The following is a 14,496-nucleotide window of genomic DNA, read 5'->3' as shown; positions in this document are numbered from 1 at the left end:
CAAGTCTACATCTTTATGACAGTTTTATCAAATAAAACCCAAAATATAATACAAAACTTTCATTTTAATTAGTCACAGGAATTACAAAGGTGAAGTAATGTATGTACTTCATGTGTTTTCAGAAATGAAAATATGCTTGGGAAATTGTGAATTGCCTTAGGATGAAAGAAGAAAACAAAACGAGAGAACAATTCTCCTGCCTCCCAGATATTATGAGGAAGCAACCTTATTAGAGTGTTTAATACCAGTGTCCATATATGAGCAGAGACCCCAGCCTGCAGACAGCTCCGGCTCCCTTAACTTTGCCTACTACCTACATTGTGAATCTACAAGAAGTCATGCTGCAAGGCAGGATCTACGATGTTCATGACTTCACTGAATCTAAGGAGTTTGATTTCCAACAGTAATGGACCCGCAAGCACAAGCAAACTCACAAGCTGGCTTGTCTTATAACCCAGGGACAGCCATGGAGACTGTCCGTGCTGGGAAGCAAAGGTAAGTTGCCTGGTAGTGTTTTGTGCGTTTATTTTTCTTGCAGAACTCTAAATTGTTGCTTCAGCCTCATCACGGTCCTCTCCTGGAGCCTCGGAGCTGTTTATGAAATCCGAGAGTTCCAGCAGTACATTTCCATGAGCTCACGGCCAGCTCCAGCTGTACCAGTTTCCATTTGCATGTGCCCGTGTCCGAGAACATCTGTGCCTCTCAAGCCCTGCTTTGGGCTTGCACTTTAATGACAACGCAGCAGAAGTAAGGTGGTTAACTGCCGTGCTGTCAGGACATCTTTACAATCCCTGCTTTGGTTACTATGCTAAAGCTATCAGAATGGCATTTCTTGCCTGCCTCTGTATGCTAATCAACTAGTTCAGTCTCCTCCCCCTCCAGGCTCCCTTAAGAACTGTACACGTTCAGCTGCCACAGGGGCGAACTCCAGCCAGGCAGATTTAAACCTTGATTTAATCCTGCAGCACTTTCCCCCTTTGCTTGTATGTTTCTCTAGCAGTCCTCTCTATACTAGAGGGATTGGACTTTACATCAGAGAAGGAATTGAAAACGGCTAAAATTAAACTAGAGAGCTAGTTTCACCGAGAGACATTGTTTCTTTTTGTACCTTCTAAAAGAAAGTTTCAGGGCGCTTTGAAATAAGAATTAAGAATTCTTATTCTTATTAAGAATTAATTAACACGACTAAGAATTAAGTCGTGTTTCCAGCCAAATAAATTGGTATCCTTGTAGGAAGGAGGTGCAGCACTGGTAAATATTTACTGCAGAATCCTTAACCAGGAGAAACTCTGGCATGTTCTTCGAGGAGTAAATGTTTGACACGCAAGGCAAGATCTGCGCGTGCCTCTGTGTTCTTTCCAAGTGACTTCTGAAGACAGTTTTTGATGTTTGGCTAAGACAAAATGTGCTAGTGGTCCCTGAATCACAGCCAGATCATTAGTACCATGTCTAGAACACAAAGGAAAGACGACAGACACCTGTTCACCAGTTCGTCCACGTGTCCGCTGAAGGTGCAGGAGGACCAGCAACAGAAAGGTGGGTCTAGAGAGCAAAGTCCTGCGCTCTGTGACTTTCTGACTGTTTGTATGTCTGGGAAAGGGTGGGCTGATGAAGCGCCTAAAAACTCTGAGAGGAAGGATAATAGGCTGGACAGTGGGTTCACTGTGGCCTCACTGTTGATTTAAAGGATTATCAATAGTTGAAAGACTTTGGAGAATACATATTCCTTGGGAACATGTACTCAAACCTCTAACCATTGTCAGTTGTGTAGAGTGTGCTAGAGTGTGTATAACTGAAAACACCCATTGGGGCAAGGTTGACTCTGCTACTGAAGAAATGTAGCCAAGAGCAGCTTTGTTAGCCTGGCTCTACCCTCATATCCTACTACTGGTAGGGGCTTTGTTTAAATCTACCTTCGTGAGGACTTCTGACTCATTCATTTGTGGAAAATACATATTTTGACACTCATTTTTATAGTTCTAAGAGATCAGGAACATCCAGTGTGGCATTTTACTTGATGGACAGCTAAACACTACATCTCACCAGGCTTTCCACGAATAATCTTTTATTCGTGGAAAAAAAGCATTTCAGATTGACTACCCAGCCAGATGATGATTGTACAAATAGACCAGCGACTACTCTGGTCCATAGTTAAGGACAACAGAAAACACTAGAGGGAAAGACTGTGAGCTGGTGACATCAGCACCCTTCCCCCCCAGAGGCTAAGAACTTTCCAAACATTTATTACTTCTTGTGGCCTGTCATGGACCTAGGACATACAGTGCATGGGCTCCTCATTAATCCCCCTGTAGACTTGGCTTTGGATTTGACTCTCCTGGTGGGGCGCTGCTCACGAACTGAAACCTCCCACGTTCAGGGTAGCATCTGTGTGCTAATGTTTGGTGAAATGTCTCAAGCCACTTGAGCCGAGTGACCTCATGCCAAGCGGGGTTTCGCAGAGCAGGGGCAGGGGATGATTCCTGTGAAATGAGTACAGTATAAACTTTTCACAGCATGCTGCACCACACAGGTTAAAAAAAGTCGTTTTGAAACAATAGCCTTAGACATGGGACTGTCCACGTGGCTCAGGTGTTACTAGAAAAATCTTCATTTTTGTCTATGTGTTTCTTCGCTGCTCTTTTTTTAACTTAAGATGTAATATTTATAATAGAAAATTTGGTGAGAGGAGCCTAGAGAAGTGAGTAAAAGAAGTCCTGTAAGTGACTTCCTGACAACTCCTGCTGTGATTATTTTAATAGGCAGCCTAGTCTCTTCTTCAATGTACGTGTTTGGACTGTGATTTTGCTTCCTTTTGAAAATAAAAAGGCTAGACTGATTTGGCATGTAGTATTATATAGACTGCCTTTTAAATGGCAATATATGATGGACAAATTCTTACATCATTGTATATGATTTCTCCAACATTATTTTTAGTGGGTAATGTCAGACACTTTTCACTAAAATTAACCCAGTTATGCATAAATTAATAGTTATAACTGTGCACAGACCATTAGTTTCATGGGGGTAACTTTTTAGAGAATAATATGTTCCAAAGGTTATGCAATTTTTTAAACTTTTTTTTTTTTTTTTGGGCCAAGTGGTTTTCTACTTTCCAGTATTGAATGAAAGGGTGTGATCCCGGTAAGACTGAGCATTCGATTTAAAATTTGTTTCCAATTTTATAAGTAGAAAATAATATCCCTCTGTTGTTTTAATTTAAGGACAGCTGTCTTGATGGTTTCTCCTTTACTGGCCATATCCAGAGAAGCCTGGAAATATCATTATGATGACATACTTCCCAAAATACCAAGAAGGCTAGCAGCCTGCGCCTTCTTTCCCAGCCTGAAGCTTTTTACTCAGAATGTTTTTGAAAGCAACCACATTCTTCTGTGGCCAATTCTGAAAATACATGCCCACCCAAACCACCATCCCTGAAATTGTGAGGCGTGCTAATGAAATCCAGACTAGCTGTTGAATGCCACAAGAAATGTCATCTAGAGGTCTGACCACTGACCTGTAAAATGGCAGCCCAGTTCCGAGAACCTACATGTTTACATCTGTTGCAGTCTTGGGGTTTAAAGGTGCTCATTCTGTGTGGTGGCAACGGTTTTTCCCAGAGCTATATTTGCACCTTGCTGGTTTGCAAAGTTCAGCAAAGGTCAAAGGAGGCAAAGCCATTCATTGCCTTCTAGAGTGAAGCCGTGCTGTGAATTTGTACACCAGCTTCATTGGCCAGCATCCACAAGTGCTCCCTCTCACCACGACTCGTTCCCTAGTTTGCATGTTGGTTGCATGTATTGGTTGAGAACATGCACAAACACATATGACGCTTCAGCCAGGCTGATATGTGGACTCTGATTTATTAACATGTAACTCTGCTGAAGCATGGCCAGATTTAGTACACACTTGTATTTCCAGTCCTCCACGTGGTGTGCTAATGTATTCTATTTTTAACTCTTCCTTTTGAGTCTTCCTATCTCATCGCTCATGAAAACATACCATTTTGCTTGACTGTATAGATAAAAGTTATTTACTCTTTGACTATTTGGGCAACAACTGTGTAATGCATTGTGTCACATGCTTGGTAGATGAATGAGCTAAGGCAAGTGAGCTAAGGTCCCTGTCCACCCAGAGCTGACTCTCAATGACAGACACTACATTTGTCCAGAACAGAAATTTAACACCTTTCTCTTCCTACCTCCTCTTGCCTTACAGCTTCCTTTTTGCTATTTTTTATCCATTTATCTGTAATACGAACAACACTGGTAAGTATTAATGTTTACATCTGTGAGGTTCATTATGCATGGCATATATTTAAACCAGCAGCCACCCTTGTGTTTTCTAGTGCTTTAAAATTTACAAATGGCTTCATGTATGTTCTCATCTAATGCATGAAACAAGCATGAAGTAGTGCACTAGTCATGGTGGGAGACAAAGCAATTATGGATGCTGGCAAGTCCAGGTATGCGCTTGAGCCCAAGAGTGATTGATGATTATGTTCCAGTTGGTGCCTGCTCCTTTTTGTCCAGCAGAGGGCAATCTTTTGTTTTATTCAGGCCTTAAGATAACTGGGGGAAGCCTGTGCACATTATGGAGAACTATGTCCTGAGCCATACATTTAATGTCACTCAGAGCACTTGTAGACATGTTAACTAGCTATATTGGCCCAGCCAAATTGACACATAAAATGATCTTCCAAAACCCAGTGCAATTACCTTATTTTAAAGATGTGTAGAAAGACCCTCTAAGCTTAAACGACTTCCTAAGATTACATCATAATTAAGGACTATTTTAAATGTTAGTTTTGTTCTGTATAACTCTTTTACAGAGCGTATACCTTAGTGTTACAATATCTGATCTTTTCTCATAGGTTCATATCAAAGAAACTTTTCCACAAGCATGCAACATGTCCTGGAATGCCTCTTGATTTCCTTTGTGTGTCGTGATACAATTCTGACATCAGTTCTTTGAGTATCCTGTGATTCAGTCCAATTCTGACACTACCAAGAGGCAGCAAAGACTCACGTTGATCACATGATCTCACAAGGCTGCCTCATTTCAAAGACTCATCACTAATTTCAGGAGTCTGCAAACTAATCACACCTCTACAAGATCAGCCACAAATTCAAAATGTCCCAATCCTCTCCCAGACTTGATAATTCACCGGGATGGGCCACAGAATTCTGTGCTACTCGACTTGTGATCACTATTTCATTATAGAGGGTGCAGATTTTTAACCAGGTCAGAGATGCAAACTAAAGGTCTGGGAGGATTATGAGCAGAGGAGCTGGTCTCCATGGAGTCAGTGTGTGCCCTGCTCTGATATACTGATAGACGAATCAGCCAGCAGAGGCCACTGGTCCAAATCCAATCCACTGAAGTTTTTATATGAGTTGCATTGTGTAGGTATGATTGATGATGTCATTGATCATGTGATTGAGTTCAGTTAGCTTCCCTTCTCTATACCCCTTCAGTGGGCAGGAGCTGAACAGCTCGGCCTCCAATGATAGACTTAGTCTTCTTGATGTGGCCAGCTCGACCCTTAAAAATACCTAAGAGTCTAATTGCCATTTTATTTACAAAACAAAGACTTCCCTCAGGAAGTTCAAAGTCTGTGAAACTTTGTGAAAGAAATAGGGACAAAGAACACATATTTATTATATTTTGGTAATTTTCTGTCTGTGCTTTATCCTCAATGTACATTATTCAAAGTAGTTTCCTAAAAGTCAAGGATTGAAAGAATCCTCAGATGCCTGTTTATTTTTCAATGAGAAACAGAAAGGATACAGATTCCTCTGGGAGGGCTGGCATGGAGGAACTGGGAGATATTAGGGGAGAGGAAAACATAATCAGAATATAGTGTTTGAAAAAGATCTATTTTCAATAAAAATATACAAAAAAAAAAAAAGAAATACAGACCAAATAGCCTCAGCCTTTCATTTGTAATCAACACATTTTAATGATATCTGCAATTGTGAATGTCAGATGAATGTCAGAGCCTGAGAATACAAACATGTTTTTTTTTTTCTCTCAAGGTGGATTTCAAATGTGGATTTTCTGAGGAATTAAATATTAAGAACATAAGCTAATATTCTTCAACTCATTGGACAGACTGAAAATACACATTACATTTGGATTACTATGCATGTACTATTTTCTTCAACTCTTTCCTATAGTTAGGTATGAATGCACTTCATTTATCACCTAGGGGAGTGATGAAGTAAATGAAATAAACATACTGCACGAAGAGGGACTGCAATAGGCACTGCACAATTATAAATGTGTAATTCCTTTAGATGAGGGTATCATGAGGCAATGTGATGGTATCCAAATAGATTTGTACCTTCCTTTGTGCTCCTGAAACACTGATGCTGTGCACACAGTGTGACATCATATGAATGACACATAGTCAGAATTGACTCAGATGGAAGGCAAAAGGTCCACACTTATTTCTGGTTTTTTGCAACCAAAAGGGAACCCTGCAGAGGCTCAGGTGACTTTTGTTCTAGCAGTGAAGTATTACTTGTATTTATCTTCACACATTAATAGAGATAGATGTAGATTACTTTTAAAGAATTGAGAAAAGGAGAAGCTTTATGCTTGAAAACCATTTGACTCTTGTTTTCAAGCTTGTACCTAGTGTAGGAATCCTTATCTTAATAAACTTCCCTGATGGATGCAGTGGTGGATGATGTCTTAATGAGACAATTTCATCTTGTAAAGTAAAAAGAGTTCTGGAGGTGGACTGAACAGAGATATCAGTATCATTACTTCTTCTGAACTGAATGCTTGCCACAAGGATAAACTTTGTATCAATATCATTAGTTCTTCTGAACTGAATGCTTGCCACAAGGATAAACTTTGTATCAATATCATTAATTCTTCTTAACTGAATGCTTGCCACAAGGATAAACTTTGTATCAATATCATTAATTCTTCTTAACTGAATGCTTGCCACAAGGATAAACTTTGTATCAATATCATTAATTCTTCTGAACTGAATGCTTGCCACAAGGATAAACTTTGTATCAATATCATTAATTCTTCTGAACTGAATGCTTGCCACAAGGATAAACTTTGTAGCAAGTATATTTTACCACATTTTTAAAAAGTCACAGTTGTTCAAGGCCACATTTATTACATATTTGAATGCATATTTAAGGAAATTAAAGAAACAAATGTTTGTTTTTCTAGTCTGAGAATAAACCTATAAGGAAGTAATTGATTCATCCTTGGTCCTCAGAAGCTATTTCCTGGAAAACAATGAAATTGATTAACTTCTCAACACTAATTGGTAAAATAAAAATATTTAGAATAGAAGTGAGCTTTCTGAACCTGATGATAGCAGAACATTTATAAAATAAGCAACATTAATGTCACTGGATAATAAAAAACAAAGAGACTTGTCTTCTGAAGAAATGGAGGTGCTTATTGTTACCACTTCTAGTCAACATAATGTTGACGATTCTAGCCAGTGTACTAGGTTCCTTGGGAGAAATAAAAGGTTTACGTATTAGAAAGAATTTAAAGTGTGTTTACTAAGAGATGATAGAAAATCCCCAAAGAGAATCAGGAGTAACAAGTGAACACACAAACTAAATTATAACATGTATCTTAAAAAATATGTTTAAAATATTATATGTGCAAATTAAGCCAACAAAATATGTATAAAGCCTGTGTGCTTAAACACTGGCTAGAGGAACAATAGAACACTGAAGTACAAAAGAAAACATCTATTCTTGGGGACTAGAGACAGCTAAATGGTAAGAGTGCTTGCTGGGAAAGTGTGAATACTGGATTCAGACCTCAGCACCTATGTAAAAAGCAGGGTGTGGCTTATAGGTGTGCATATATACACATATATATGTGTGTGTATACATATGTATATGGGTATATAGGTGTGTATATGGGTATATATAGGTATATAAGTATATATGTGTAAATATAGGTATGTATATATAGGTAAATATGTAAAGGTATATGGGGTATATATAGGTATATATGCATAGGAATACAAATATATATATATATATACCCTAGCACTGTGGTGGGCACCCTAGCACTGTGGTGGGCAAAGAGTCACCTTGGGCTTTCTGGCTACCAGCCTGGTTCAGAAAGAGACTCTGATTCAAGGGAGTAATCTCTCTCTCTCTGTCTCTCTCTCTCTCTCTCTCTCTCTCTCTCTCTCTCTCTCTCTCTCTTTCTCATGTGTGTGGGGCATGCATGTGCTGCTTTGGCTCACATGTGAAAATCAAAGGCCAAATGGTGGGTGTTACTACTCTCCTTCCTCCATGTGGTTGGAATTGAACTCAAGTCATCAGGCTTGGCAGCAAGCACCTTTACCTGCTGGGCCATCTCACCACCCCCATACACGGTTTTTGACAAAGATCCCAAATAACTCAAATAGGACGAAAGGTAGTCTTTTCTGTGATAATTCTATAACAAATATGAGAATATATTACTAAGAAAAGGAATTGCAAAACCCACTTTCCATAAAAGTTAGTTTGTGAAGGGGTGTAATATAAATATTACTGTAATATAAAAACTGAAATATCAAAACTAAATGTATAAAGTTTCTAGATGAAAATATAAGAAATTTCCCTACCATTAGTATGGAGAGTTTTTCATGACGGGCATTACAATCAGTAAGCTATAAAAGTATGTAAATTATTTTTCAGCATTAAAACTGTCTTTTCTTTAAAAGATACTATGAAGAGGGGAGACTGGGGGAAAAAGATCGTCTCACATATGCACACAATTTGCAGCCATAATAGTAAGAGTTAAGCACTCTTACAACTCAAGGAGAATAATTTGATTTAAAATGTGAACCAGTGGTCTGACACACACTTCTAAAATAAAATAACCAATAAGTACATCTAAAAGGCCCAGCATTGTTCTTTCTTAAAGCAACATGAAGGAAAGCCACCATAGGACATTACTATGTATCAGTGAATGCCATAGTTTGAATTTGGTACACCACCTCAAGTCCATGTGGTGAAGCCTACTAAGCTGCTGTGGTAGTACTGGGAAGTTATGGAGCCCATTGGGAGACCTAGTGGTTGTGAGGCACATGCCCCTGAATGGGATCGTCAGTCTCCTGCATGTTTTCTCCTCTCTTTAACATTTTTGGCCATGGAATGAGTGGGTTTGCTACCCTATGTTCTCCCACACTGATGTGCCAACACAGGTCCAGAATGATAGGATGAACTGACCATGTACTTAAACTTCTCAGACTGTGAGCCAGAACACAGTTTTCCTCTTTCTAAGTGGGTCATTGGAGATATTTTGTCACATGAAAATTATCATGGAAAGATAACTAACATAACCACTGTGGTTAAAATTTAAATTACTGATGATAACAACGTTTGAAAGAAGATATGGAGAACTCTCGCGCATTGCTGTGAAGTGGTTTAACCAGTTTGAAAACTGGGTCAGCAGTTTGTTTAAACAGTTAACCCTATGAACCTTCACTTCCATTGAGAAGGATGAAATGAATAAATGCACATAGCAGATTATATTCATGAATGGCCACACATAGATAAGCACAATGTGTCTATTCATAGGCTGGAATATCATTCAGTAGAAAGAAACAAATCACTGAAATACACAACCATGAAGGTGAGTCTCGGGAAATGCAATTTTGAATCAAAACAAGCCAGCCCCTAAAATATATGATGCACTTTTCTAGCTGCATGAAATTCTAAACCAAAACTAGGTTATAATGACAGAAATCATAACAGTTGTTCCCAAGGTAAGGAAAGTATTCAAACAGGACATGAGGGACCTTCACTGGTAGTGGACATGTCTTACAGCAGGACAGAGGTTTGATTACACGAGGACATAGGTTTATCAAATCTTGCCACGGTGTCTTATTGTATGTGATTTTCCTCCTATTTTTTTTAAGTGTGAGATTGTCTGGGAGGCTTTACTTTCCCAAGTTGCCTTCAGGCTTCTAATAGCAATTTCAGTGCATGATGAGGGATCAGGAGTGTCTTTGTGAATTTTAACTGCTTGCCCAAGAAGCAGGAACATTATGGTGTCCTATTGGCAGGGTAGCCACAGCTCAGCTCAGGAAGAATCGGGTTTTCATATGAAGTGTGGGTCATTACCTACGTGAGCTTAATAATTACTAATAATTACTACTACTCCTTGTTAAAATCATCCCTGAAGTTTAGAACACCTATATTAATAACAGTTACCTAAAATTAGCAAATTAACGAGATTAGCACAGAATAAATGGAAATATAATAAATATCACTGTGTCACAGCTTAGGCTGGGGGTGCAGATTAGTGGTGGATCATGTGATAAGCATGAACAAAGTCTTCCAGTTTGGTTCTCTGAATCCTCCAAAAGTGGTTAGGGAGAGACCTTAGTGGTCCTTAGGTTTTGCATAGCACATTGTTTAGAATCAATGGCTTCTCTGAAGTTTTTTTTTTAATTTGTTTTTTTTTTTTTTCATTGCATCCATGGTATCTTACAAATATCCTTGAAGTAAACAGCCAAAATGGACTATTTCATGAGCTTTTTTTTCCTCACCTCCCTCAACTTATTCCTCTTGCTTAAACTTACAAAGTGCTTCATTCATTCCATTAAACAGATACATCCTGGACCTATGCCATGGATGAAGTACTGTGTTAAGGTTCCAGAGAGCAAAGCGTTTAGAACTTCCTGCCCACAAGGTGCCACTGTCTGACAGGCAGAAGGGCAGATGGTGGAGAAAATGGATGAATGAATGAATGAATGAATGAATGAATGAATAAAAACTTGGTGTAAGTGGTTATACTGCAGAGGGATAAAATGTAGAATAAAAAGAATAGAGTGTCGTAGCAGAGTGTGCTCTAGGCAGGCCTCAATAAGAGGACTATGAACTTCAGTTTGGACCTTTCAGGTTGGGGGAGAAGGCTGTGTGACACAGGGGTCACAGCCCTCTGGGTTTAGTTTGGTGCAGATGCAAACTGGGAGGCTCATAATTTAGACTCTGTGATTTTGGTTCTTGATTCGCTTGCTTTAGTGCAACATCACTGCGTTGCTGCCTTTATGTCCCAAGGATGACTATCTACACACCTATGATAAATTTTATTATAAACGTAGCATAGTACAAAGGTCAAGACCATAAGGAGCCAAACAACACTTAAAAGAATATCTGAGCGCGCTTTAGGGACTATCTCATAACAGCTGTGTCGATTGGCGGTTCTCAACTTGAGAGCCAGTGGCAGAAGGATTGCAAGTTCCAGGCCAGCCTCAGCTACAAAGAGAGACTACCTCAAAAACACTAACCAACCTTCAGATGGGCACAGTTGCTGGAAGTTGTTGGGTTTCCCTGTGACTTTCCAATTAGAATGTCTCAGGGAAGAGGGCGATGAGGCTGAGAGGTTTCCTTTCAAACATGTTCTCATTGGCTGTTTGCAGCTTCTGTGGTCACTCTTTGAGTAGCAGTGCTTTGGAAGGACCAAAAGAGGCCTGAGTGGTCTTGGGTGCATGTTAAGAAGATGGCAGGGTGCTTCTACAAGAGCTTTGGTTTTGACTGCACATGAGGCGGGAGTGACTCTGTACTAATTTGGGCTATTTGGTCATTTACAGCTTTTGCATTCTTATGGAGAGGTAACTACCAAAAAGTTAGAGGTGGGGTAAAAATTAAGTTATTTCTGGACAACTGCGGTGTCATGTTAAAATAAAATAAATCCTAGGCCAAGCTCTTCTGAATGGACTTATTAAGCACACATTTACGTGCGAACAAACATGCGGTAGTTCACGTGCTGTTGCAAACTTTCTTTTCTCTAAGTAATCTGATTACATTTTGCTTACCACCTTTGCTCAGACAAAATAGCATTCCTCAGACTGTTCTGAGTAGTCAGTCAGTAGCCAGGAATTCTGTTCGTTAATGGAAACGGGACCTTTCAGTAAAAACCACTGGACACTGAACTTGGGTACAGAGTGTGTGCCTTCCGTCCATTTGTGCAAGACTAGGCAGTACCCTTAGAATATTTAGATCAAATATTAAATAATCAAAGGTTCTTGAATGTCAATACTTTCAGTAAAAATTCCTTTCTGGCGATTATTCCAGTAACTCTCAATAATCTCTGATATTGAGACAGATAAGTGAGCTTGTAGTGAGAGTTTCCTGGTGTTGGAAACAGCCCCTGGGGTACAACTCTCCAAGCAGGTCATCAGATACCACCAAAGGTAGTATGACATTTGCCTGTCCTTCGTGTGTAAATCCTAAACCTTTGCCAATGTCTTCTGAAGCCAGTTGCAGTTGTCGTAAGTGCCTTCTCACATGTTCTGCCATCAGAAATATATATATATTTATAATTTATATATTTATATATTTGCATATTTGTATATTTATATATTTGTCTATTTATATATTTAAGCTGACTCAACATTTGAAACACAGCATCCTGTGTGTGTGAATATATATATATGTATATATATATTCACATATATATATATATGTGAATGTTCACATATATATATATATGTGAATATAGTTCTCATAGTTCCTGAGCCAGCAATTTGCTGACCAGGTTAACAGTGTTGTTTGGTGCTGAGAACCAATGTCTTCTACATTTTATAAAATATTAAGCAAAATAATACACCATTAAAAAAACTGAGCTGAAATGAGTTGAGAGAAATGGTTTGGGTTTTTTGGTTAAACAGACCATCAATGTCCAAAGCTATAAATTTAAAAGGGCTAAATCACGGTCACCACTAGAATTCACCTTTTGTCCTTGTCAGTACTGAAGATGCCAGGCAAGCGCTCTACTGCAGAGCTACAACCCTAGGCCCAGCTTTCTTCCTAAATGTAAACAGGATGCTGTGTTTCAAATGTTGGGTCAGCTTTTGTATTAAATCATTAACTTGATCTGAAATTTTAATCAACATTTGGCAAAGGAAGTTTCACACCTGAATTGCTTCTTAACGAAATCGGTGGGCAAATCTAGCAAAATACCCAAAAGTCAGGATTTAAAATGTACTAAAATCTTTATTCCTTGTAAAGCTCCACCCCTTTTATCTGCTGATCAGACATTTCTCCTGCCAGGCATGGGCACAGACAACCAAAGGTCATAGGACTATGATCTAGACTTTCAACCAGGGACAATGACCTGAAGGGATTCACACAATGACCTGCTGAAGTAATTGGCACTAAAACTTGTCTTTTTTTCTGATATAATTTGTAAAAAGTTGGGATAGACTAGGCATCGTGACACAGCCTTATAATCCTAGCTACTTCCGAGATTGAAGCAGAAGAGTAACCAAGCTCGAAGTAGGCCTGGCCTCAGAGCAAGTTCTGTCAAGGGAAGCTTGGGCTGTTTAGTGAGATCTTGTCTCAAAGAAAAAGGAAGGAAGGAAGGAAGGAAGGGAGGGAGGGAAAAGAAAGGAGAAGAGGGGAGGGGATGAGAGGAGAGGGGAAGGGAGGGGAGGGAAGGGGAGGGGAGAAGAGAAGAGGAAAGGGGAGGGGAGGAGAGGGGAGGGGATGGGATGGGAGGAGAGGGGAGGGGAGGAGAGGGGGGAGGGGAGAAGAGGAAAGGGGATGGGAGGAGAGGGGAGGGGAGGAGAGGGGAGGGGAGGAGAGGGGGGGGAGGGGAGAAGAGGAGAGGGGAGGGGAGGAGAGGGGAGGGGAGGGGAGGGGAGGGGAGGAGAGGGGAGGGGAGGAGAGGGGAGGGGAGGAGTGGGGAGGGGAGAAGAGAAGAGGAAAGGGGAGGGGAGGAGAGGGGAGGGGAGGGGAGAAGAGGAAAGGGGAGGGGAGGAGAGGGGAGGAGGGGGAGGGGAGGGGAGGAGAGGAGAGGAGAGGAGAGGAGAGGGGAGGGGAGGGGAGAGGAGGGGAGGGGAGGGGAGGAGAGGACTAGACATGTAAGTGGTAGAACACTCACTTACCCCACAAGCCTTAAGCCCTAGGTTAATCCACAGAATGATCAGCAGCAACAACAACAACAAAAACAATGTGCCTAAATTTTAAGACAGGCAGGGACATTGCCATCTAAAGACTAAGAGTAAAGTAAAGAAAAGGTTGAAGTGTTGCAAGTTGACCATTTCAGTTTGGGGCTGGCTGTGTTACCTTTAGTCCTCTACAGGGGAATGTGATTATAGATAGATGTGGGGGCCAGGGGGGCGGAAGACACATACTAGCAGTACTGACTGACCTCTCTTTACTTAACAAGACAACTTTTTTTATAAGGTGTTTCAATTCCAAACATGGGTAGAGTGGAGGTATTTTTTGCTGTTTTTCTTCTTGAGAACAGAACTAAGCTAAAATTAGTTAAGGAGAGTAACTATTTTGATTGTGAAGAAACAGGACAGGCTGGGAGGGCCTTTTAGAAAGCAAGTCTACCTACAACCTTCTTTCTACCTTTGCGAATAATTTTCACACTTCCACTATAAGCCTAAGATATTGCTACTCTTTTTGATCACAACAGGCAATTAACCCTTAATAAATAAATGAATAAATATATTTTCTAAATAGTTCATTCAACTTATTGGCTTTCATAAATCAC

At 40.0% G+C, this 14,496-nt stretch overlaps 1 protein-coding gene across 3 annotated transcripts in view; it reads left to right on the top strand.

Moving 5' to 3' along the window:
* Window positions 1–738: 738 nt before the first annotated feature.
* Window positions 739–14,496, top strand: part of Ranbp3l (RAN binding protein 3 like) — a 48,920-nt gene continuing 35,162 nt past the window's right edge. For 2 of the 3 annotated variants that reach the window (XM_076916114.1, XM_076916113.1), the window contains exon 1: window positions 742–1,536. In XM_076916114.1, coding sequence (XP_076772229.1) covers window positions 1,446–1,536 — 91 coding nt within the window. In that variant the 5' untranslated portion in view covers window positions 742–1,445. Of the gene's footprint in view, window positions 1,537–14,496 lie in introns of all 3 variants that reach the window. The other variant, XM_076916112.1, reaches the window with a different exon arrangement.

This window comes from Arvicanthis niloticus, chromosome 19 (assembly GCF_011762505.2).
Source record: "Arvicanthis niloticus isolate mArvNil1 chromosome 19, mArvNil1.pat.X, whole genome shotgun sequence".
Lineage (NCBI taxonomy): Eukaryota > Metazoa > Chordata > Mammalia > Rodentia > Muridae > Arvicanthis > Arvicanthis niloticus.
Note: the sequence above shows the minus strand (reverse complement) of the source record. Positions and strands in the feature narration are given on the sequence as shown.